The 26,417-nt window shown below is 44.5% G+C and overlaps 1 protein-coding gene and 1 non-coding gene across 2 annotated transcripts in view; both read left to right on the top strand.

Annotated features, from left to right (window-relative positions):
- The first annotated feature begins 4,439 nt into the window (after nucleotides 1–4,439).
- Nucleotides 4,440–26,417, top strand: part of Efcab14 (EF-hand calcium binding domain 14) — a 41,400-nt gene continuing 19,422 nt past the window's right edge. The window contains exons 1-5 of the mRNA XM_051172221.1: nucleotides 4,440–5,129; nucleotides 6,781–6,929; nucleotides 12,176–12,321; nucleotides 19,853–19,951; nucleotides 23,952–24,062. Of these exons, the coding sequence (XP_051028178.1) occupies nucleotides 4,945–5,129; nucleotides 6,781–6,929; nucleotides 12,176–12,321; nucleotides 19,853–19,951; nucleotides 23,952–24,062 (690 nt within the window). The 5' untranslated portion in view covers nucleotides 4,440–4,944. The remainder of the gene's footprint in view (nucleotides 5,130–6,780; nucleotides 6,930–12,175; nucleotides 12,322–19,852; nucleotides 19,952–23,951; nucleotides 24,063–26,417) is intronic.
- LOC127212127 (U6 spliceosomal RNA) lies at nucleotides 7,378–7,482 on the top strand. The gene has a single exon (XR_007833509.1). It is a non-coding gene; the product is annotated as a U6 spliceosomal RNA (small nuclear RNA).

Consider the following 26,417-nt stretch of genomic DNA (forward strand, 5'->3'; position numbering starts at 1 on the left):
AACACAATACAGGCGCTAAAGGCAGAGCAGGAAATACTAACATTCCCGTTCTGCAGAGAGGCTGAAGCATCAGAACTGAAGTGGCACCACCACCTCCACCACCACCACGTCCACCACCACCATGTCCACCTCCACCACCACCACCACCACCTCCACCACCACCTCTACCTCCACCTCCACCTCCACCACCACCACCACCTCCACCACCACCACGTCCACCTCCACCACCACCACGTCCACCACCTCCACCTCTACCACCTCTACCACCTCCACCACCTCCACCACCTCCACCACCACCACCTCCACCATCACCACCACCATCACCACCACCTCCACCATCACCACCACCATCACCACCACCTCCACCACCACCTCCACCACCACCTCCACCACCACCACCACCATCACCACCATCACCACCACCAGCACCACTACCACCACCACCACCAACAACAACAACAACACCAACACCAACACCACCTACACCTACACCACCACCTACACCTCCACCTCCACGACCACCTCCACTGCTCACTCACACGGCTTCTCAAGCAAGTTTTAAATAGGTCAACGGGGATCCAGAGGATCAAGGTGATTATATGAGCATCCCCAAAGGAGAAGCAGCCATCATCTGAAACATCCTAGTGAAGCAGAGCAGCATAGGCCCCTTAGGACAGGAGCCCTGGCTCTGAGGGTGTTGGTTTGATCCTTGGACTTGAGGGTCCCATTTCTGAGGAAAGAGACCAGAGAAGAAGCCAAGTGCTCCTAAGAAAAAGAACTGCCACGTATGCAGCATTTAGAGGGTGACTCAGCATCCTGGGGGATGTTTGCCCAACACAGAGGTGTGGTCTCCAGAACAGAGATAGACAGAAGACCAAACAGGCAGAGAAACCAAAAGCAGACTCAGCAGAAGGACCAGCTCCACCGGCAGTGAGGGTGGAGGGCGGTGCATTCTTGACCCTATGCCATTGCCCTGAGATTCTCAGCCAGAGTTCCCTGGATAAGGATGCAGCATCTACAATAGAAAGACCTTCCCCACGTGAATAAGGATCTTGCCTGTGGAGGATAGTGACCATAGATAGGATGTGCCTATGAAACGGTTCGTGAATTCAGTAACCTCTTCTATCCACTTCCAGTCCATCAAGGAAGCACCATGGCAAAACTGACCAATAAAACTGTTTATGGCGGTATAATGATACAAAACTGTGCTTCTCGATAGCCACATATGGCTACTGGGCAAGGAGCCAGTGATGATAAGGGACTAAATGGAACATTTTCATTCTGTTTTTACAAAGCCAACCAGGACATTTACCTGTTCATTTGGCATATGGCTCATAGCCATGATGCTTGGTCAGCGCAGCTCTAGAAACAAGAAGGGGAAATACCTGTAGCCAGGTGGAACTTCCAATGGACGGAGGGGGACACCAATGCACCCATAAAACCTTCAACCCAAAAGTTGTCCTGTAGGGATGAAGATGGAGCAGAGATTGATGGAAAGGCCAACCAATGACTGATCCAACTTGAGACCCAACCCCTGACACTATTAATGATACTCTGCTCTGCTTGCAGACAGGAGCCTAGCATAACTGTCTTCTGAGAGGCTTCGTCCAGCGGCTGATGGAAACAGATGCAGAAACTCACAGCCAAGCAATAATCAGAGCTCAGGGAGTTTTGTGCAAGAGTGAGAGGAAGGATTGAGGGAGCCGGAGGGGTCAAGGGCATCACAAGAAGACCTACAGAATAAACTAAGCTGGGCCCATGGGAGTTCACAGAGACTGGACCACCAACCAAAGAGCATGCATGGGCTGGACCTAGACCCCCTACACAGATGTGCAGCTTGGTCATCATGTGGGGCCTCTAACAATGGTAGTAGGGGCTGTCTCTGACTGCTGCCTGCCTTTGGATCCCAATCGCCCAGCTGGGCTGCCTTGTCTGGCCTCAGTGGGAGACGATGTGCTTAGTCCTGCTGTGATTTGAGGTGCCCGGTGTGTATTGGTATCCCTTGGGGGCTTCTCTTTCTCAGAGAAGGGGGGAAGGGGAATGGGGGAGTGGGTGTGAGGGTGGGACTGGGAGGAGTGGAGGGAAGGGGCTGCTATCAGTCTGTAAATTGAATAAAGAAATCAATGAAGAAAAAAAAAAAGGAACAATAAAAATGAAGCATTTATACCATGATTCCAGGCTTCAAAAAAGCATCACCACAGTCTCCTGAGACATAGATGTTTGCTTGTTTGTTTGTTTGTTTGCTTGCTTGTTCAGGTACAGAGTGGGGAAAACAACCCCAGGAACATCAAAGAGCTGCCCTCTGGACACAGCTGGCATTGCAGGCAGGATTAAATCCCAGGTCTCATGACTCCAGAGCTTCAGTCTCTCCCTCTGTGCAACATTGTTCACATACGTGAACGAGTCATCACATAATTATCACGTAATTAGGTGCATACTGCTGTGCTAAACACTGAGAGACAAATCAAGACACTCGCCTAGGTGTTAGGTGGGAATCCTCAAGCAAATGTTGTGAGAATATAGGGATTTAAATCACTTTGATTTCCTTCCAGGTAGTTCAGAGCCCTGTTATAAATATCACTGACGCTCGGTGAGATTCCAGTTTATATTTCAGGCCACAGTTCCTGCCCAGAATTCCCTATGGAAATACCAAGCAGCCTACTGGAGTCCAAATTTGGATATCAAATTGGCTTCTAGAGCTTGTTCCCCAAAACCTCCCCCTCTCAGCAAATGGCCTTTTCCATTGCACCGTCCCAAGCTCCTGGCTCACCCATGGCTCCTTTTTCTTTTTAAAATTCTTTTAATCTAATCCTCCAGCGAACAGCACTAGCTGTGTCTTCAAGAAGCACACAGACTCCTGGCCACCCCGCTGCGGCCACTCTCCTCTATGCTCCTCTTCCTTAGCCAGGCTGAAGGAATTCTTGGGTCCCTCTCTTCTTGTTTATGTTTCCACACAGTAGCCAGAGTTGTTCCTCCAACTCCTTCTCTGAGACCCTGCAATGCCTAGCTCCTGACATCGCTTTAACTTCCTTTCCTATCACTCTTTTTTTGCCAAACCAAGTCTTTCTGATCACTCCTTCCTGATACCACTGTTTTGCTAACTCCCTGGCTTCCTGTTCAAAGACCCCCTACACACACACACACACACACACACACACACACACACACTTCTCACTCTATCTTGTTTCAGCTTCCCTCCTAGCACACTCATCGACTTCTAACACGCAATACATGTGACTATTGCTGCTTTCATGCTAGAATACAAACTGGAGTGCATGGGCAGATTAAAACAGTTGGTTTTTAATTTCAGATACACAAGGAATTATTTTCCATACGAGGTAGTCATAGATACTGGAGGGCTCTTCTAGGTTAAAAAATAGCTAAGCCAGGTGTGGCAATGCATGCCTTTAATTCCAGAACGCAAGATTCCCGAGACAGGCAGATCTCTGAGAGTTCAAGACCAGCCTTGTCTACATACCTAGTTCTAGGACAGCCAGGACTACATGGAAAGCATCTGCCAAAACAACAACAACAACAAAAGCAAATAAAAAACAAACAAACAAAAAACCCTAGTGTTCTGTATTTTAATTTGCTAAATCTGGCAACTTTATACAGGAAGGCAAAGATATTAGTTATTGTGTTTATTGAAGCATCCCTAGACCTAAAACAGTCTTGAAATATTGCCCTCAATAAACATTTATTGGATGGATGGATGGATGGATGGATGGATGGATGGATGGATGGATGGATGGATAGACGAATGGATTATTCAACAAGGAGCCAAAACAAGTTAAGGGTATGACGGGTGGAGCCTCGGTGCCCCTGCTTCTCTGCAGGCAATTCTCTGCAGGCAAAACTCAGCCTGCCTCTACTCTAGAAAGCTGCAGTCTCCCGGGGTCCAGCAAGGGGGTGGAGCCTACCTAAAGCAAACGCCCGACCCAAATCCGCGGCCCCTTTAACTTTCCACCTCTCTAGCTCGCCCTCCTTCGTGACGTCACCACGAGCGCCCAATGGGGGCGCGGTTTACTGGCAGGCGGCGCCCGGGGCCTCTGCCAAAGGGGAAGTGGGCTAGGGCTGGAGCGATGGCCCAGGTTTGGAACCTGCGGCCGCCGCCGCCAGCAGCGCGCTCAGGGCAGCCGCGGCCGGAGCAGGGGCAGGAGGCGCGGCTGGACTGGCCGCGGCGCGTGTGAGTTGCGGAAGTCTTCGGTGGCGGAATACTTCACACTCAAAGCACTTCAGGCTGGCCGAGCGGTGGTCACCCCTCATCTCCGCGCCCCACTCCCAGGCCCTGGCAGCAAGGGCTGGAGTTGCCCCAGGCTCCGGCTTCTCTCTGGATCTCGTCAAACTCAGGACAGAAGCCACAGGAAGGTGATCACCCCGAATCCTAGCCGGTTTCCTGGCCTGGGCGTTTTCTAGGCTCCCCGGCAGTGCCGGTTGTCGGCACCTCTCTAGCGAGTTCCCACTGCCTGCTCTGCAAAGTGTTCTCTTGTCCCATTCGAAAACAAGTTTATTTTCCCAGTGCATTAGGAATCTTGTCCCAGAGATCCCAGAGTTTTGTGTAGCTTTTACCAGCTTCTGGAGCACTCCTAGAAATATTGGCTGCCCACACGACTTAAGAAAATCGTTCTTGGCATAGCGGGCTGTTTTGTTTTGTTTTCCTTTTGACAAGTAATATTTGTTCCAGAATTTATCCATTTGGATCACCAGTTCCTTGGTCATCTCTATGTAACTTCTCCCCATCCATCCGAGTCCAGTTTCCTCTGGGCCCCATTCTCCAGCCTCCAGTAGATCTGGTCAGTCCCACCTCTAGGTGGGAGTGATCAAGGGGGCTCTGGCCCAGGATTTCCAACCCTGGAAGGCAGCTCCAAAGCACTGAGAGAGCTGGGCGTCGGGTACGAACCTGGCAGCTCAGGAGTGGGTGCTCCACTCACCCCCCACAAAAAGATGAAAAAGCGCAAAGAACTCAATGCGTTGATCGGCCTGGCTGGTGACGGTCGGCGAAAGAAGCCCAAGAAAGGCCCAAGCAGCCACCGCCTGCTTCGCACTGAGCCTCCTGACTCAGACTCGGAGTCCAGCTCAGAGGAAGAAGAGGAGTTCGGAGCCATTGGAAATCGCTCTCGTTTTGTCAAGTGAGTGACTCAGTGGTGTGAGCTGAAGTGGGGGAAAAGGCATCTTGCACCTCGAGCAGGGCACATGGACGGGGAGAGGGGAGTAAGAAAATATTAAGTAGGCCTTGGAAAGCAAAGAGGGGGAAAGGATGTTGGAGAAGGTAAGTTCAAACCCTGAATGAAAAGTAAGAGGCCACTCTGTCACTCTGATGTCTAGCAGGAGCTCCAGATCCACTGTGGGAATGTGAACTTGGGGAATGGGCCCGTAGCCCAAGAAGGAATTAAAAGGTTACTAATGGAGACAGAGGAACAGAGAGGCTTTGGGGGCGAGGCATTTTTTAAAAGTAGGTCAAGGGACCTAAGACCCTTGTCTCATGTTTTCTTAATGAGCTTGGATATTGGGGATGGGAGAATATGGTCCCAGGCACACTGTAGAAAGTATGAACTTTGCAGATAGGTGGAGGGTAAGGAAGGGTACAAGAACAACGACGACGACAAAAACCGCAGTCTTTTCCCAAGCTAGTTTCAGGTAGAGCAAGCACTAAATTAATGAGCTTTGAGGATTGGGGGTTAAGAGAGAGGTCAGTTTGTGGACCAGCTGAAGGAAACCGCAGACATTTGGACCTATCGGGGACCAAACTAAAAGCAAAGGGAATTGTGCAGGCGTGGAGAAACAAGTATTGGGCAGAGGGCTGGGTGCTGAAAGAGTCTGATCTTTCAGTGTGTTCAGACTCTGACTTTTGCCTAAGACTTTGATTTCTGTATCTGACTTAGTCAGAAGGTCTAGTTAGAAACCATTCCGAGTTTGTGTTGTGAAGGTCATCCGATGAAATGTCAGTCTTGGAACTTTAGTACCCGACGGCTAGGCGAAGTTTGGTGTGAAATCTAGTGTGTTTCTATTTCTGTCCTCCTGGGGCAGTAAGTTAAAGAAAACATCTAGTATCACTTAAACCAGAAGATCTCATTTCTTTCATTCCATTTGCAGTAAAACCTGGTCAGAAGTTTGTGAAGTTCCAGTAAGTGGGGCAAAGGTCTCCCGGGCATGTATTCTCAAGAGAAAGAGATGGGGAAATTATGGTTCGGGGATGGAATTTGCATAGAGCCACCCGTTTTTACTCTTCTTTCCATTGCTCTTTTCTTCTTAGCACAACTAAGGATAGAGCTAGGTTCCCATGCGTGGTAGGCCAGCACCCTCTCCGCCACCAACCAAACATCCAACACTGTTCTGTAAAACAGGATTTTAGTCCCTTGCTCAAGCTGGCGTAGAACTTAGAATCCCCCTTTCTCAGCCTCCCAGGGACTTGGATTACAGACCTGTGCCGCTCTGCCTGTCTTGTCTTTGACGGTCCTCGGACTGAGTTCAGCCCCAACAGCCTCCTTCCTGAATTGACAGCAGTGAGCTGGAGCCTACGCGTGCTTGCCACGACCCACAGGCACTCCCTGTTTCCTGTGCAGTTTGAAACCTTTGTACCCAATAGAGTTTTTCATAGGTCATATTGTTCAGTCGTTTTCAATATCCTGCAATTGGATGTAAGTGTACTATCCTGTGTTCCTTGGTAAATTCACCGGTTATCCATTGGAGAAGACAGCACATGACAGCACAGACTACTGTTGCTGATAGGCTTCCTCACCACCACCTCCTCACTCATGGCTGAATGTCTTCCTACGACAGGGGCGACTACTTACGATGCTGCAAGATCTGTTATCCCCTCTGTGCCTTTGTCATCCTCGCCGCCTGTGTGGCGGCCTGCGTTGGCTTGGTGTGGATGCAAGTGGCGCTCAAGGAGGATCTGGATGCCCTCAAGGAAAAATTTACGACAAGTAAGTGGTCAAGTCTTTTTTTCGAGTTTTCAGAAAAGCTGGCCCATGCTGAATTAGGAATTTGCCCATTCTGGTAAGCAACCACACATTTTGTTGACTGTAGTAACCCTTGTTTTTCTTTTTTTTTTTTTTTTTCCAACCCATAAATAAGTTCAGTGTATATGTTCCATCAGGACAAGTAGCATCTGAAATTATGACATTGTAGTCAGCTCAGTGCAAAGGGGGAGAACTGTAGGCCAGAATCCCAGAGCCCCAATTAAACTGCACGTACAGCCTGAGCTCCAGTTACAAAGTGGCTGTTGACACCACACTGCTTCCTCCTACCTCACAGGGCCAGCGACTGAAATGTGGAAGCATGTGTCTGATGACTTCCTCTTTCAACACACTATAAGAACATAGGAATGGGCAACAGTCATTGTAAGAGCCACCATTTACACACTGTCTGCTGGTGCCAAGCCACAGCACGTAGACTCAAATTGGAATGGTACAAAGAAGATTAGCCTGGCCCCTGCACAAGGATGACATGCAAATTCATGAAGCCGTCCATATTTTTTTTTAAACAACGAGGGCAGGTGTGGTGGCACACGCCTTTAATCCCAGCGCTTGGGAGGCAGAGGCAGGCGGATCGCCGGGTGTTGGTCTACAAAGTGAGTCCAGGACAGCCTGAGCTACATAGAGAAACCTTGTCTCAAGAAAACAAAACCAAAAAAACCAAAAACAAAAACCGATGAGTATTACTATTTGTGTTCTAAAAAAACAAGAAGCAGCAGCACCTGGGTAAGCAAGGTGGCTCAGCAGGTATAGGCACTTGCTGCCAAACCTAATCAACTGAGTTCAGTCTCAAAGATCCCTCCGTGCTGGAAGGAGAGCACTAACTCTTGTCCTCTGACTTCCACAGGCATGCTGTGGCGTGTGTGCACCCACACATATTAATAAATAAAAAAATATATGTAACTAAAGGTTTTAAAAAAAAACAAGCCTAGAAAAATTAAGCTTGTCTAACAATTCAGTGTGATAGAGCTGAGAGCTGTACCTGGTCCTCTTGCTCTTTGTCCCTAAGTTTCTATTTATAGCCTCTGCTGTACTCATTACTGTCCCAGCGCCTGTAAAAGCTCTGTGAATATCTGAAAGTGACCACAAGTTATTTCTGTATCAATTTGGACCAGTAGTCTTTGAAGAGTTTAGTAGACGTTGAAAGAGCTGATTTCGTATGTATGCGTGTGGTTTTGGTGGTCAAGCACAGAGCAGGAACTGGTAAGTAACTAACAGCCTTCTTTCCATAGGATGCTTGTTTGCAACATCGGTTTCAAGGGGGAAAACGTCAAATACCGAGAACATCACCACCTTAAAGCTGTAGAAATCCTTTTGATCTTTGAAGTACAATACCCACTCATGAAGAGGTGCGCTAACCATAACAGCTCTTGCCGCAAGCACAGTCCAGCTGATGGAGATCCCTGTCTCATGAGTGAGGCGTCTCACGTTACAAAACAGCATATGTTGTAAATGCAGCGTTCAGTTTCATACGTCCACACTACTTCTTTTCTGAAAGATGTGTTTATACTGTGGTTTCAACCAGGTTTAGATGAGTAATTTTCTCCTTTCTTAAACAAAGTATAACTTTTGGTTCTAGATTTTAAGAGTTAATGTTCTGAGCTAAGGTGCCAGTTTCAGCTTAATCACAGACCTCAATTGTCATAGCATACCAGGAAACTCAGCACAGGCTCCTCAAAGGATTCTGGCCCCAAAAGTGGAATTTGAGCTTTTGCTTTTCCTCTTAAGCCTAGAAAAATCACAAACTCCCGCCTCCCTTCACTCAGCCTCTCTTGACCTACACTCACTCAAGCTTTGACCTTGGCATGAGACAGCGCCTCCTCAGAGTTACTGGTGTCTCTAGCGATGATGTTTTTAAAACTTCTTAATGTTCACTTTGGTTTTCTTCTGAATTTCTGGCTCAGGGACGAGATTGGGTAAGCCCACAATTCTTTGTCAGAATCATTCTCATGTATATGGTTGAATCAAAGAACAGCACAAAAAAAAAAAAAACCAGTGTCTGTCCTGTAGGGTTTCCTCCTGTGTAATTCTGGATTTTGCAATATTGTAAATATTCTTAAGCCTATATTGTGTTTGAACGTAAATAATAGTCATAACTTGGGAGAAGTGTTGAACTATATGTGACCACTGACCACAGCTTTCTGTCCTGTCAACTCTCAATAATTAGTTGAGCTTCCTAGGTTTGCGACACACCTTGTTTTGATCACATACAGCAATTATATGTTTACACATGTCATACCTTGTTCAGGCCAGCCCTCTAGAGACTGCTTTCTGCCACTGTGCTGTGCCTGTACTTACAGAATACCAAGGCAGTGTGTGCCTTACCTAGGCTTGCCATGGATCTGTTTAAAAAATGTAAGACATTCAGTAGGCCTGACAGTCAGTTGATAAATATTTGTTCAGCATGCATGTGTCTGCACACCATGTATGTGCAGTACCTGTGGAGGCCAGAAGAGGGTGTCAGATCGCCTGGAGCTGGAATTACAGACTGTTGTGAGCCAGCATGTAGGTGCTAGCTATTGAACTCAGGTCTTCTGGAAGAGCTGCCAGTGCTCTTGGCCACTGAGCCATCTCCCCAGCCTCTGGCATTGGAATTTAATTCAGTATTCTTTATCCCAAATCAGGAATTTCAAAAGACTTCCACAGTCATTCCAAACCAAATTTTATCTCTAATATTTCCTGTCAATGATGAGATATTAGCAGAAGAGAAAAGAATTTGGTAGTGAAGGAAAGCACTAGTCAGTCAAGCATCTCCTTTCCTGCTCATCCAGGGAAAGTAGTGGTCTGATATTTTGTACGAAATGTTCACTGTTCTTCTGTGAATACAGGTACAAAGATGTGTCCCTGACATCTTGAGAACCTGAAGAGCATACAGTTTGGCTGTTTGCTTCTCGTTACTCACTATGAAATTAGAACAATCACATTTTCTTCCTGAACCTGTATTTTCTTAGCCATGCATGACACATGAAGATGTATTTTGCCTCGACAGCACTTTGGTCATTACTCTGTTATGACAACTGTCAGCATCTGTAGTAACCCTCCCTTCACCTCAACACTAAGAACTACAGTGGTGTCAAGTACAGGGCTGGCACAAGTGGAGGCTCAGTAGTAGCATGTCATTTGGTGATAATCATATCAAAATTTACTGTCAATTGTGAGGGCATTGGCATTTTGTGTGTTGTGTCTGAAGGTTGTATGTAGAAATTTCCATTTCCTAATCATAAAGATGAAAAAATGAGAACTAGGTAAATTCTTTTGAGAGTCAACATATTAAATTTTAAATGAGTTGCTTTCCTTGGTGAAAGAGCATGAATAAGTAATCGTAAGTTGTTTGTTTGCCATACTTCCATTTATGTAACAAAAGTGCCTTGCCTCAACTTGGCTTGTCTCTCCTAAAACGCCCACATCAGATAATGATTATGATCCCCTCTTGGCTCATAGACTCCCCGGGATCCAGAGTGTCCTCAGGGCTTGTCAGCTTTCTGTATTTGTTAGTTAACAGATGTAGCTCGGGTCATTTATGTCTTTGTCTTACTTGTTTGCACTTTAAGTCCTACTTACTGCGCATAGACGTCAGGAAAGAGCGACCCGCCCCCCACCAAGGGTGTTTGACCATCTCTGCTCGGAAGGCATTTGTGGCATGGTCGTTTCTTTACAACCTAGTTGAAACTAAGCAATCCAGTGACACAGAGCTGCATTCATTAGAATGAGTAATGAAATGCTCTTACTGTCTGAGATGGAATGTGTTCTGTGACTCATGTGTAAATCAAATGCTACAGTAAAAGCACTCAGGGAAGTCTGTTACTTAGAATGCAGTTCTGTGGCAGCTACTTTTGAAAAATAAATGAAAATACCTCATTTCATTATTGTGAATTGCTCCGTAGTGGGCTTGCTTAAAGGGATATCACCACCACCCTCCTTTCATGGGGCTTTGTTACTGTTAAGTGTGCTTGCTTGTCTGGGGTGTTCACTTTCTGAGTTTTCTTTGCTGGATTGAAGAGGAAGGTGATGTGCTGAGATGAGCTTGGGGAGGTCAGCAAAGATCAGGTTTATTTAGGTAACAAGTATTTACCGAGTGCCTAAAATGATATTCTAAAAGCAGACTGTACAGAAATGGGCAAAACCAAGTCATGGGGTTCATCCACATTTTAGTAAATTATTTTATATTTGTCCTGTATGCCAGCTTTGGGCTTTAAAATATATATATATTAACTAATCAGGAAGTCTGTGACCTGAAGAAAAATGTAGGTTTTATTCTAGGGGAACAGCCATTATCAATATTTTATTTTCCATTAAGAGGAAAAAATGCTTTTTAAAGAAAGAAGAGGGCACACTCTCAGCCTCTGCCTCGGGCTTTAGATCCCTTACCCACGCAGGAACTGTTATTTCAGAGTCCAAATGCCTCCCTGCGCTTCACCCAGTGTGCTTCTCTTCTGGTTCATCTTGAGCTTGTGGGTTGGCTTAAGAAAACACTGCTATTTATGAAGTGATCTTAGGCCTCCTCTCAGTGTTTGCACACCACCTCACAGTCAGCCAACTTAAAAGTACCGTAAAATAAGCAATTAGAGGTAGGTTGTTATGGCACCTTGAGCATCCATGGAGTAGGAATTGTAAGTCTTAGCTGACTAATCTGAAAGTTGGTCAGACACATATTTATCACCTACTGTATGCCTGGCCAGTTGTGTTAATGCTTTACAACCATTCAGTCCCTTCTTTCTAACACTCTTGAGAAATGAATCTCACCACACCATTCCAGATAAAGAAACTGCGCTCCAAGAAAATTGAGTAATTTACTCAAAATAAGTTAAGAGTTGAAATCATCTAACCCCTAATGCTCATGGCTTTTGTTATGGTTTTCAGTCACCTGCCTTCACTGTCCCGTTGTTTTGTGGTCCTGGGGACAGAACCCAGTGCCTTGCACATGCCAAGCTAAAGCTGTCATTGAGCTCAGTCACCTCACTTACGGCTTTGTGATGAAAGGGTAAAATGGCTAACGATGCACATTTACATGAATAATAGCGCTGCCTGGCCTTCACTTTTTTTAAAGTCATCATCATCCCAAAATTAACTCATTAATTATTCACTAATCTTTCTTCTCTGTCCTACCTTGAGATTGCTTTTTTTTTTTTTTTTTTAAGTTCTGGAACCAGAGGGAGTGTGGTACTTATTTACAGTTGTTCTTATTTTGCTTTCAGTGGAGTCTAATCAGAAAAGCTCATTCCAGGAAATCCCCAAACTTAATGAGGAACTTCTCAGCAAGCAAAAACAACTCGAGAAGATTGAGTCCGGGGAGCTGGGCTTGAGCAGAGTCTGGATCAACATCACAGAAATGAATAAGCAGGTAGCAGGAGTGTGCCTTTCTTCCCATGTAGGCTGTAGAGATGAATTTACATTGGTCAGTGAGCATTTGGTATGAATTTATAAGTTCGGGTTTTGTCTTTTTAAATTGGAGTTTGACTGCTGTGATCCCAACATGTTAAAATGGTAGGATTTGGGGGTTTGTTTGTTTGTTTTAAAAACCCAACAACAGCAAATACTATTTGCCAGAATTGAAAGAGCATTCACCAGGTATTTAAAGTGTTAACCCTTTCTGCACATCCACAGAGGCAGAGCTTTATAGAGGGAGTTGTAAACAGTTGAGTCAGCTTTTCCCACAGAGTAGTACAGGTGTCGAGTAAGAAGGGGGAGGAGGAGCCTGTTGTCAGTGGACGGTTCATTTAAGAGGGTTTACCAACCTAGAGGGTCAGCACTGGAGTAGTGGTATAGGTGGCAAGTCAGATCTCGAAATGCCACACCGCTAACAGTCAGCTGGAATAGTTTAGCAGCAGGCGGTAGAGTCAGGTAAGTGCTGTGTCCAGACAAGTCTAAGCAAGCTTCTTCAGCCCCAAAGTTGTGCAGAGCTCAGTAGGCATTGCTTCCAGAAGAAGGAACCTACCAGAGAAATGGTGTTTAGTCTAAGGATTTTGACCAACAGTCTTACACATGTAAAGAATTATATTGGGATCCATAGACCTGTTCTAATATTTGGGTTTTGGGTTGTTTTTTGTTCTTGTTCTTGTTGCTGATTTAGTTTGGCTTTTTATTTTCAGTTTAGTTGGTCTTTGAAAAGAAAACTCAAGAACCAAATGAATAATACACATACAGAATACTTAAAAGTTAGGTATGTCATGTGTGTTGGGATTAAGAGAACATTCTCTTAAGGGTGGAGTCCACGGATTACTAGAAGGAGCACTGTTAGAAGAAAGGGCTTGTAAATATATATAAAGTTACACCTTTCACCTCCGTTTTGGGAGTGAGATAGTTCAGGGTGAAGGCTGAAATCCAGCGCTCTAAGGAAGTGGCTTCTGCCTGGAACCCTCAGTAGAAAGGTCTACGTTGCCCAGTAAACATGCATGACAGTATGCTGTGGTTTGAATATGTCCCACCGTTCACATGTCAAGTGTATGTGGAAGTGCAGCCTTTCATGGGTAGTTAGCATTTACCCCAACATGGTACTAGAAAAGAAAGAGAAACCCATGCTGGCACACGTGTTTGCTTTTATCACGTGTGTGTAATGCCCTCCACTGTATTATGATGAAGCAAAACAGTCTTCATTAGATGCAGTCACATGTTGTTAAGTGAGCTGAACAAGCCTGTTTATAAGTCACCCACTCTATGGTATTTAGCTGTGGCTACAGGAAGGAGACTAAGACACCATAAGTAGGTAAAATGGAATGTTCTGAGAGCAGTGGTTCACCCAGAAAATGTTCAGTGCCTTTTGACATTCCTAGTCATTCCTATGTGGGGGTTTTGTTTTATTTTGGCTTTTGGCTTTGAGACAGAGTTTGATTATTTAGTCCATACTGGCTGCATGCTGAGATGATATGAGCCACCTGGCTCTAACTTATTTTATCACAGAGGAAATAAGTGATGGATGATAGCAACTAGGGTTTACTAGTTACCATCTGTTAGGGTCTTAGTAATTGAAGAAAAGCAGATATTCATTCCTTTTGTGCACAAAGAATAGAATCAACTGTGGCCCTGCATTCATTCGCACAGCAAATGAGCAGCATGGACAGAGGTGACATCAGGTGTGAATGGCACAGCTCTAAGAGGACAGACGTTTCTCCTGCGCAGTCTGTGGCCTCCAGTTGGCAGAATAGTCAGCCATTCTCAGACAAGGATAAGATTTCTCTGCATGGAAAGACAAACATCAGCTGCCTGCTTCCCACCTCCTCGTTGCACATCGGCATTCTAGGACTGCTCCAGGGGAAACCCGCGCTTTGTGTGCTGTAGGAAACCCTAGGACTTCGTGTATGAACCTGGAGAAAGTTCCTGAAGCTCTTTGCAGACTGGTAGCACTGTGCATTAGCAGACGCTAGATTGATGTTTAAGGCTAACCTAATACAGAGGTGTTCTCTGCTAGCATAAACCCAGAGCGATGAATGGTGATGAGGTGGAGCTGCCCGTTGTTTCCAAAGGGAGTTTGGCGGGCTGGGTGGTTTCCTAAAGCTAATGCTGCACATCTCTATTCAAGTAAGCAGCATTTGTCCTGAGCCAAAACAGGAATAAAGATGAAAATAGTATTTAATTATGTTTCTATATCTAATGGTAATTGTCAATTCAGGTGCTTCTAGTAGCATTTTTAAGAAATTGAAATATACCAACAACAAGAAAATGTATGCTGTCATTTAACAAGAATTAGTCCTACTACCGAGTCAGCTGAAGGTAATGCAGGAAAATGGCTTCTGCCTGGAACCACAGTAAAAATGTCAACATTGCCCAGTAAACATGCATGACAGTATGCTGTAGTTTGAATGTGTCCCCCACTTCACGTGCCAAGTGTATGTGGAAATGCAGCTTTTCATGGGTAGTTAGCATTTATCCCAACATGGTACTAGAAAAGAAAGAGAAACTCATGCTGGCACACTTTAAGCTAGTCCTGGAAACTTGATTTACACTCTGTTTTATTCATGAAACCTCTGGTACCTGCTGGCTCCCTCTTGACAGCTAGAGGAGGACTCCCTCTCTGGAGGCAGATGTTTACAGAGCTGCTTGTGTGGAGCTAAACCCTTTGATTCTGCCTTAGTCCATTCCAACTTCGCTAACAGAACCCCTTAGGCTAGGCAACTTATGAACAATAGGAGTTTATTACTCACGGCCCTGGAGGTCCAGGAGTCCAGGCTCAGGGTCCTGGCACATTTGGTCTGTGGTGAGGGCTCACTGTCTGCTTCATGTGTGGTGCCTTCTTTACATCTTCATTAGCAGAAGGAGCGAAGTGGCTTCTGGGCTGTTCATGAAAGTAGAGCCCTCTCCTGTCCTGCCTGAAGGGCCCCTCCTCTTACTGCCACCACATTGGAGATTTTGAACATGAATCTTTTAAGGGAGCACCACTATTCAGACTAAAATAGATTTAGAACCAAAAAGATGCAGTTCCTTACCCCGGTGATCTTACGGCGAACAGAATACAGGACAGTGAGCAGCTTCACATGAAGTAGGTCCACATGGCTCGGATTCTGAGGGCATGATTAAATGAACACCAACCCAGACTGCAGTCAGCTTTCCCAGAAGTGTCGGGCTAAGTCCTGAAGGGGAAATGGACCGGGTGGGCCCTGGAGAAAGAGAGGAGGTTACTCTCAGTAGGACAGTACAGTTGATCTTAATTTTATCTACTCAGAATCTCTAAGGATGAGGCTTTTTCAGTCATTCGCTGACGTTTGCAGAGCAGCAATAACTTGGGGTCACCCAGCAGACACCGAAGGCTGGAGCTCCTGGTTTCTTGTTCTCTTCTCACACTGTAAACAAGTGGGGTTTATGGTACATTTTGTGTCGTTTTTCACATTTTTGTGCTCTTCGTTGGCAATTTCACTGTCAGGTGGCCTACCTCCAGGCATCACTTTAGTGCTCCTGGCTGTGAGGTCAGGGTTAATAAGTCAGCAGCGTCACTAAGTGAGATGTTTAAACAGGAACACAAGGTTATATATCATATTGATAAGTTAACTGAAAATGTGACCAAAGGGTTTACAGGAACCTAGCCCCCACTGCCCCCATCCCCCCCACCCCCCACCCCCCAGGATCAGTGGTTTAGCATTCACTAATTCAACATTTGCTGTAGCTTTTCAGACGCTAAACCTACCTAATAACAAGAATGGACTACCTTTGTAAAAGAATACCTAAGTGTAAAGACTGTATATTGAGGAAGTTTTAGTTCTTCCTTATAGCCCTAGCTGGGCACAGAAAGAAGCCAGAGATAAAGTAAATCAACAAGCATAGTTATCAGGGACCTCAGGTGCCCCTCTGTCTTTCCCTTCTGCTCTCTTTAAGCACTTGTATGATGGCCATTTGCAAAAGCTTCTAATTGTATCCAGAGATTGTAGTCAGCCTCAAGCTGGTGGTGAAAATCCGGGCAGCGGTGATAACTGCTACACATTAAATATTTCCTTTGCGCAGGCCACTCTGTTAGCTGTACTGCATGTATGATCCCCGTTCTCTGTGTCTTTAGTCACATGAAGTAGAAAGTGGTATCCCCAGTGTTCGGGTAAGAAAATTGAGCCTTGTCTGGCGGTGCTAGTCCTAGCACTTGGGAGGCACAGGCAGGCCTCTGTGAGTTCAAGGCCAGCCTGGTCTACAGAGCAAGTTTCAGGATAGCCAGGGTTTCACAGAGAAACCCTGTCTTGAAAAACAAAACAGGAAGGGGGAAAAAAAAAGGGGAAATTGAGACTCAGAGGTTACCCAAGGTCACAGCATTGTGCAGTAATCTAGCCTGTTTTCCTTCCATTTTTACAGGATTAAGTAGGACCAGGTGCACCTTTAATTCCAGCACTGTGACGATAGCTGCAGAATCTCTGGAGTTTAAGGCCAGCCTAGTCTACATAGCGAGTTCCAGGACAGCCAGGTCTAAGTAGAGAGTCCCCACTCCTAATCACTCATCATTTGTGATTATCTGTTTTCGTACTTTTTTTCTTGCTATTTAAATAACATGGAGTTCAACTCTAAAGAAAAAAGTGGCATTTTTGCTTTTGAAGTATAAGATTTATAGTAAGTAAATAGTCTGCAATGGTTATTTTTACTTTTGCTGAAAAAAATCATATAATATGCATAAAAGTCATAACTCGTCCTTTGGCTCGACTGAAGAGGGGAGGTCTGGAAGGTAGACTCTAGCTTTGTGCTGTAGCGGTGCGCCACTGAGCCGGCGACCAGTCTGCTATCCAGGTCTTGTAAGTGAGAAAGACACCGATTGTGTGCTCAGTAACTGCAGTGTCAGCTCTGCAGAGCATAGTCCTAGGGATGCAGCTCACGCTCTGCAGTCTAGACTCACAGTGCCGCGACACAGAGAAAAGGCCTAGCCAGGTCCTCCTGCGTTGGCTTTTAGTGCTTCTCTGTCTTGACGTGAAATGGCAGCTCCAGCAGCCACATTGGCCTTCTCTGAGACCATAGTGTTCCTAAGATACTCCTGACGAGCTCTGCCATAGCCTTAAGATACTGGAGTACCTGATAGGATAGTTTCTACCCAGATCCGCAGAGCACAGTGTGCTCTTATTCCTTGAGGACCTAGCAGTTGTCAGTGAAAGTAGTTTATCCACTGGTGTCTGAATGATTACCACGTAATAGAACATGTAGACTAGTTGGAAAACCTGCCTGGGAGAGGCGTCCCCTCCCTTCCCTTCGCACATAGCTGTCCATGGTAGCACTACAGCCCGCACCTCTGTGCATTGCAAAGCTATAACAGCTTGTCATATGTTATCAGCCGAGAGGTCACACTAAGTGTGTGTGTAAATAAATGGAGACATTCAGTATGTGGTGTGCTGCAGCGTCCTGTGTCCTTTGTTCGCCGAATGTATCTACATAGCTCGTGATAGGCATTTAGATAATGCTAGGTTTTTGCTGGTACAAATAAGAAAGCCCTGTTGTGCATATTTCCTTGTGCCTTTGAACAAGTAATCGTCAAGATAGGTTTCTATAAATGAGGCCGCTAAACAAGGATATAAACATCTGAGGGCTATGCTTGCAAAACAGTCCTTTTCCAGTTCACGTCCCCATGGACACTGCGTGAGAACGCCTGCTTCCTTATGCTCTCTGAAGCCTCAGTGTCATCCATAGCTTCTTAAAGGGATGGCAAAAACACAAAAACCTCCCTGATATGATTGCTACCATAAGAGGTTTATAGCTTTCTTAAAGTATTTTTTCAGAGTGGGCTGAGGCGTCTCACCTTTTTCTTTTCAAATGGACAGAGTTAGAGCATTGGTGAGTGGTCTGCGTATTTGAGAACACTGAGAGAATGTGGCGTGTGTAAGTACTCCTTACATTTTACTTTTTTTTTTTTTTAAGATTAATTTATTTATTATGTATACAACGATCTGCCTGCTTGTACAGCTGCAGTCCAGAAGAGGGCATGAGATTACATTATAGATGCTTGTGAGCCACCATGTGGGTGCTGGGAGTTGAACTCAGGACCTCTGGGAGAGCAGTCAGTGTTCTTAACCTCTGAGCCATCTCTCCAGCCCTACATTTTACTTCCAAGGATCTGCCACTGGGGGCTGGGAGGTGGCTCAGCAGTTAAGAGCACCGACTGCTTTTCCAGAGGTCCTGAGTTCAATTTCCAGCAACCACATGGTGGCTCACAACCATCTGTGATCTGATGCCCTCTTCAGGCCTATAGGTGTACATGTAGGCAGAACACTGTATACATAATAATAAATAAATAAATCCTTTAAAAAAGATTTTTTACTCAGTAATGTGCTAAGAACTATAGTCACATGTGTCCTTTAATTCTTGTAACCTATGTTAATCATCTGTTGCTGGGTTACATTTAATTTCCAAACTTAGTAGCTTAATACAACAATCCTTCATTATCTCATACTGTCTGTATGCCAGGAATTGTGAAGCAGCTTAACAGAATGTTCTGGCTAAATCCCTAGGGTTGCGACTAAGGTGCACAGAGGAAATGCCAAGTGCCAGGGTTCTGCCGTGTCTCCCGTCCTCTGGGGTCTGCCACAGCTTGGCAAATGCCCAGACAGTCGGGTGTTTGTGAGGCCACTCGTTACAGCTGTGATAGGCCTTTATTCTCACCCTAAAATTCAGAATAAGAGAGCAGTCTGGTACCAAGACTCTTTGAAGAATGTTTTGAGTCACACTGCGTTTGTTAGAATGTGAACTTGGAGCCTGAAATTGCATGTTAGGCAGGTTCCCCCAGTCCGCATTCAAGATAGGAATCCACCTACTCAGGACCCTACCCTTAAGTAGCAGAAAGGAAGGCACATTTTATTTTTATTCATTTCTGTTTTAATACATTCATTGCATCCTTCAGTGAGTCAGTGGGTATTTATTGAGCTCCTTCAGGGTACAAAGTAATGCTTTGGTTGAGCTATTGAGTCTGAAATATTAATCACATTATTAAACCAAAACCAAGTCCCCAAGTAGCTGAAAGCACTGTTCACGTTGTCAGGACACCGTTCCCGTGGACTATATTTTGTGATGATGGGCTTTTACTCTATAATATACGTCCCCACTTGGACAGGAACAAAGTTCAGTTAAATAACTGAGGTGTTCTATTTTACCAAAGTGAAGTTCTGAAGTGGTCCTTGATCATCAGTCTTCTCCTGCTCAGCTAACTGTTGAAGGATGGTGTGGAGGCACCGTACCTTCTGAGTAATTCAGGAGTTTTGCACCATGCCACAGCTAGACTAAGGTAAAGAATGACACTTGGCTCTGCCACTTTGGCACCAGCTCAGCTGGCCAGGGAAGGAGGGGGTTGTTGCTGCTTCCTGAGCCTGAGCTCTTCCACAGTCCACAGTTCCTCCACTCCTGTGAGCTGGTGTTGGGAGCCGTAGCGTTTGTGCAGGGAGCATACAGAACCTACAGAGCCTGCTTTCACTGTTGGTAATCTTTTTCAGATTTCTCTGTTGAGTTCTGCAGTTAGCCACCTGAAAGGCAATGTCAAGTCTGCTGCAGACTTACTGAGCCTGCCAAGCACTGTCGAGGGACTTCAGAAGGTAAGTGCTGTGTCTGGGCACGGTGGTCACCCTGATGCTAGAGTTCTGCCACCTTGAGGAAACTGGCACTTTGAAAACCTGGCATTTGAAACAAGCTGCTCCAAAAGAGCAGTGTAGTATGCCAGTGTGCTCTTTGGAGTTTAAAACAGCTTTGAAAGCTGGGCCTTTAATTTTCATGAGGTTACTTTATGGTTGTACGGTGCCATTTGTCTGCCTGGGTTCCAGCATTGCTCTGCTGGGACCACTGTGTTAGCAGGTAATGGTTTACTTTTCAGTTTGTTGTTATCCTGTCTTCATGAGCCCAGACCAGTTCTGGGTGAGAGTTGCTCTCAGCCTCTACTTTTCCATGACTCGAAAGGAATTGACTTGTTTGATTTGTTTTGTTGTTTAAAAGTTATCAAAGATGAAATGCTGAAATTAAAAATTAGGGAGCAGGAGTATGACAAAGGGTACTTTTAAGCCGGGCGTGGTGGCTTATGCCTTTAATCCCAGCACTCAGGAGGCAGAGGCAGGCAGATCACTGTGAGTTCAAGACCAACCTGGTCTACAAAGTGAGTCCAGGACAGCCAAGATAACACAGAGATACCCAGTCTCGAAAAACCAAAAAATAAAAAAGGTACTTTTAAGCACTTTAGGATATAAGTGGAAAAAACTTACTTTGGAAACAACTTGGTATTATTTTCTAAAGATGTCTGTATAAATCCTAAACAATTGTTTGTGTATACACCTTAGACCTCAGGGTCTATGCAAACAGTGGTTCATAATCTGTTTATTTGCCCCCTAGTGTGTAGACTTAATAGCAGACAAATACAAGCCTGAAGGATGGGAACTCCTAGAGCTAGATGGGGAGAGTGAGGAGAGGTTAGAGGGAAACAAGGTTTCTGATTGAAGCAGGGAGCGTTGTCCTCACAACAAGAAATCAAAGTAAGGTTTTAGGAATAAACCCCTGGTACAGTGAGTTTTAAATCCAGGATTTGTGGTTTTTAAAAGTTAGCCTGTGATGTTTGGTTCAATTATATGCTGGTCTCTGTCCATAAATATCAAAATTGGTACACAAAGTGAGAAATTGCTAAACCACAAACAAAAAATAAAACTGGATGTTTTACAACCACAGCATTGTGTGCTTAGTCCCTGTAATTTGCCGCTTGTCCAGGATAGTCATCTGCTCCCAACATTTAAATTAAAAATGTTGAGGCAACATTAATGAGGCAGATTCTTGCCCTGATTCCAAAGGATCGAGCAGGAAAAGTCAGGCCTCTGTGGCCTTACAGAAGCAATCTTGGCAGTCTTGCATTAGAAAAGGAAGCTGGCCTGTTCTTTCCTCCCGTTAATTCAATGAACACTGTGGAGCTTCCTCCAGTGTGTACCAGGCACTTTGTGGTTGGTAGAAATGCTAGTTGCAGAGTGTCATCCTAGGATTTACACAAGCTGTCAGCTGCTTTCCTAAAAAACAACCCCTAAACAAGGGCTCCCTATCTTCTGTGCCCTGATGGGCTCAGCCAGGCAGCCAGTGAGGAGTCTTTGAATGTCTGTGATTTTTTGCAACAACAGTGCTTACATAGCCTAGGATCTTAAAGACTACCCCAAATGTTATCACTTTGCAATCCTACTGGGCACGGCTTTTTATTGCAAACGTTGGTGGACCTTTGAAGTGATAAGCCAGCTGGCTTTCATTTATGTCATGTAATTTTTTTAATATTGAAAATGTTATCATTTTCTGTTCTCTTGAGTTCTTGTGTCACTGTAATTTGTAAAAGTTGCCTTGGAAGCTGGGCATGCGGCTCACCAGGACCACATAAAACCAGCTGTGGTGATGCAGGCCTATAATCCCAGCACATGGACGGTAGAGGCAGAAAGAGCCTAAATTCAAAGTCATCCTTGGCTGTATGGCAAGCCTGGGCTACATAAGTCCACTTCAAAACAATAAAATAACTTTGGTTAAAAATATTAATGTCACACTGTAATTGACAGTATGTCTTAATAAAGGGATAAAACCCACCAAATAATAACTTTCTTTAGGATTTTTTTTTTTTTTTAAGTAACTAATGGAAGCACATACTGCTCTTGCCAAGGACTGGGGTTTGGTTCCTGCAACTCTAGGTCCAGGAGATACAGTGTCTCTGGCCTCCACAGGCACATGCACATACCCACCCACACACTCATGAATATGCATAATTTCTTAAGTTTTAAAAGATGACTTCTGAGTCATGTGCCCTCTTCTGTATACTTGGGATCTTTGGGACTAGTAAAAGCAAAATTAGTAGTTGCCCTTACCTAACTACTTGTTGCTGACAGAATTCTACTGTAAACTGGGTTTCCTAGAACCAAAGCTCAGACCCACTCAATTTTGCTCAAACGTCATCACTTAATACTCCTGACTGTTGGTAGTCAACAGCATTGGCTCTGGCCATCTGCTTGCCTATAGGGTGGGCATATTATCCGTATGTCCCAGATTTTATTATCTTTGTTTGTTTGTGTTTATTTATTTGTTTTAGTATTTGACTGTTTTTTGGCATATTTTTTAAATCTGTTTTTATTTTGGTTTCTTATATCTCTTCCTTCTCCATCCCAGTCCCTTCCAACACACCCAACACCAGGTAGGAGAGAAAGAAGGTTAGCGGGAAAAGGAGGTATAATTTTCTTTGGCTACTTCCTGCTGTTTAGGGTTGTCAGGTTCCTTGGGGCAATTCTAATCCTCATTTCAAGATACCTTTGACTTCTTCTCGTCAAATTACATCAACAGCAACCAGGGAACCAGGAGCAGCAGGAGGAAGCAGCAGCGTTCTTCTTCCTTCTCTAAGCATTCCCCCATCCCAGTTCAGAATTAAACTAACTGCAGCTGGCAAAGACCACGCCCTTCTCAGAGCCACACTGGGCCAATAGTCTGCTGCTGTGGACAATCCCATATCCCACACCTGGGGTAAAAACAAAAACATGTTTACATAACACACCTGAGAAACCAAAACTTCCATAACAACTGTTATAAATAATTTTTTATGAATATATTTTTTTACTTAGGAAAGTTTGTTGTTTTCCTTAATTGGGAAAATAAATAAAATAAATAAAATGTATAATAACTTGTATAAATTAAATAAATAAATAAATGTATATGTATGTGTATATCTATGTATATATGGGAAACTATTTCTATAGAATATAAATGTTTGTGTTTTGTTGTTTCAGTATAAGTTACGTGGAATTCATAATTTGAATATGGTTAAAATAATTAAAATATTCCTCTCTATTCAGCTAGTGCTTTCATGTAAATTAAACTCACAACATGCCACTATACTGCCATTAGGATGGGCAGCATTTTAAAATTAGCAGCGCCTCTCTTTGTGACTGTGTGGAGTAGTAGGAACTCTCTTAAACACTGCTAATCAGATTGTAAAATAGCACAGCCATTTTAGAAGACCGTTTGTAAGACTTTTCTAATAAGTTAAACATAGATCTGCCATATGATCAGCCATGCATCTATATATGGTGATAACGAGAAAGTATGAAGGGAGATGAGGGCACAGGTCCACATAAATACCTCTACATGGATGTTTATAGCAGCTTTATTTGTAATAGCCACATACTGACAATAACCTAAGTGTCTGCTAACCGGTGACTGAACAGGTTGATAAAGCCACAGCAATGGCATGTAACAGGCTGGTCAGCTTAGACATACATGCATCTCACCTGTACTCAGAGAAGAAGACATCCTGAAAGAAGCTTCAGAAAAGTATGTACTCATTGCTGCCTTTTATGTAAAGCTCTAGAAAACATAAACTGATATGTAGTGGCAGAAAATGAATCAGTGGTTACCTTGGGACAGGAAAGTGGAAACTACAGAGAGAGATGAAGAAATTGGGGTGGAAGGATAGTGTTTATGCTTCTATTATGGGAATAGTTTCACAGGCTTATTGTATATTGTGAATATGGGCATGTATTACATGTCGGATATGCTTAATTACGCTCTTTAAAAGGCTGACATTTCTACCTTGTTTCTATGCAGAGCGTAGCTTCCATTGGCAATACTTTAAACAGTGTCCATCTTGTTGTGGAGGAGATACAGAAAACTGTGGATGAACACAAGAAAACCTTGGAATTACTACAGAGCAGTATGGTAAGATCTGAAAACACTGCAGAAAGGCAGCATGCACCTGCTCACCATTTTCTGTGTCAGAGTCATGACATTAATTTCCTCCTGAGATGAGCAGACCCTACTCTGTGCCTTCTTTAAAAATAAGACCTCTAACAAGCAACGTGGACTCATTGGTCTGCAGTCTGTAAGTCAGACAGTTAAGGTAGATGGATTGAAAGCTAGGTCTTTTGCAAACATGGAATTAGAGATGCTCACAACACATTTTCCACAGATGGAACAAGTAGGAAAAGGAGAGAGAGAGGTGGAAAATGGTCTCACTGATCATTGCAAAGCAAACCACTCCAGCAAGTTACAGTTTCTCACTCTTCTGAGTATCAGGGATTTGAGCAGGGTTGTACACCCCTGGTGCTGAGAGACCAGGGGAAGAGGTGACCTAGAGATGTTCCAGCTCCCGCCAGGGGTCGGTGGAACGTGGAACGCAGCCGTATGTATGATCTGAGTAGACCACATGGAATCCATGCTGCACCAGCCCCCAAGATGAGGTCAGGGAACCCACAAAATAGTGAGAACTAAAACATTTTTGTTGTTTCAACCCCAAAAGTTGAGGTTGATTTGTTGTGGAACAACAGATAGCTGAGGTGGCCTTGCCGTTTTCAGTCATCTCACTGTCCCACTATGGCTGCGCTAAAGCTCTCCACAGGCAGTAACCACTTTGTAAGAGCTCCCTGACGGACTTGTGAAGGTAAAGAAACGGGCTCACAGTCTTCCTGTCCTGATGGAGAAGCAAGTTGACCTCAGACTTGGCAGTTTGTACCAAGAAACCTTAGCTGCATCAGAGAGTTCCAGAAAGGACGGTTTTCATTTCTTCAGAACCAATACTCACTGTTATTTAATGAGTCGCTGTTTGCTACTTAGTAGGGCTAACGCAAAAGGAAAGTTTCAGTTAGGTGTCCAGACACCTCACTTCTAATTCCACGTGCCACTGAGGACTTCCGTGACCCATGATAACAACTCACTTTTCCTTTGTTGTGCTCATGCTCTCAAGGAGTGGGCCATTTCCTAAATATTTTCTGTTTCCTAGACCCATGGGTGTTACATCCTTCTCATTTTAATTTTAGCTTCAATTTGTATGAAAGCGAGTCTGATAAGTATCTAGGCATTCAGATTTTAAGGAGAACTGTTTTGTCAACTATACTGTTGTAACTGAATGGACATCTTTTAACCTTCCACGACTACCAGTAAGTAATCTTCCTACTAGCACGCTGTATTAAACTATGGCTGTGGGCTGCAAAGGAAGCAACTTTGCAGCTTTCCCCCAGTAAAGCGTGAAAATGTATCTAAGCATGTTAAACTTAGTTCTCTGCAGAGAGACACCACAGCAGTGGAGAGGAAAGGGAAGAGCAGAGTCACCTTCCCATGTGGATATCAGCATATCTGTAAGGGAAAGCCAGCTGTGTACTCACCAGCTGTGCCCCTGATTATGCAGTTTCCCTGCAATACAGGTACTGAAGGAGGAGAGAGATGTCGCTAAGGAATTCATTCCATTAAGAAACTGAAAAGCATACTAGGACAGGAGAAGCTCAGGTTCCTGGGGTAATCGGGGCACTGCTATCCAGCCTCTGCTTCACGCTGGGTGCCCTCAAAAGTCCGTGATACCCTTGACACCTTTCAGGTGGGTCATACTATAAGTCTCGGGGCCTACTGTACACTGTACATCCTAGGGAGGCAAGAGTGTTCCAGGATCATCCAGATAATTAAGTAACCTAGTAGTTTGTAAAAGTAACTTTTATTTGCCTAATGAAACTGTCATCTCTAAGGCTTACTTTACTGCCTCTGTACAACCTAATCTAGGCCTAGAATGTTTTCAGCCTCTGAGACTTACAGGTGAATAAGCTCACCCTTTCTTGTTCTTTCTGAGCTCTTGCTGGCTGGTTCAACTCAGCTGTCTGGGTCAAACTACTCTCCAAGCTGACTGTTTCAATCTGGCTTTTCTCAGTTTCTCACTGAATTGTTCTGCTTGGCCTCAAACCAACTCTAGTAATCTGTTCTAATCTTCTGGCTCCTTCTCATTCTCTGGCTCATTCTGTCTTCACCTGTGTCTAGCCTGTTCTCTCTTCAACATCTCTGTAAAATTCTCCTGGTAAAAAGTACCTCTGAATTCCACAAACTGAACTGTCATGAACTCAGCTCCACTGCACTGCCTCTTAACTCACTGTCTCAACCAAACTGCCTGAACATCACCAAGAAGAACACAGAGATCTGCATGCTTCTTTCTCCTGGCATTAAAGGTGTATTTGTATTCCAACCAGATCACACAGACCTAGAAGGTCTTTGGATGTGATCTCTTGCCAGAGCAGCCATGTTCTGAATTAACAT

The sequence above is a fragment of the Acomys russatus genome, chromosome 29, assembly GCF_903995435.1.
Source record: "Acomys russatus chromosome 29, mAcoRus1.1, whole genome shotgun sequence".
Classification (NCBI taxonomy): Eukaryota; Metazoa; Chordata; class Mammalia; order Rodentia; family Muridae; genus Acomys; species Acomys russatus.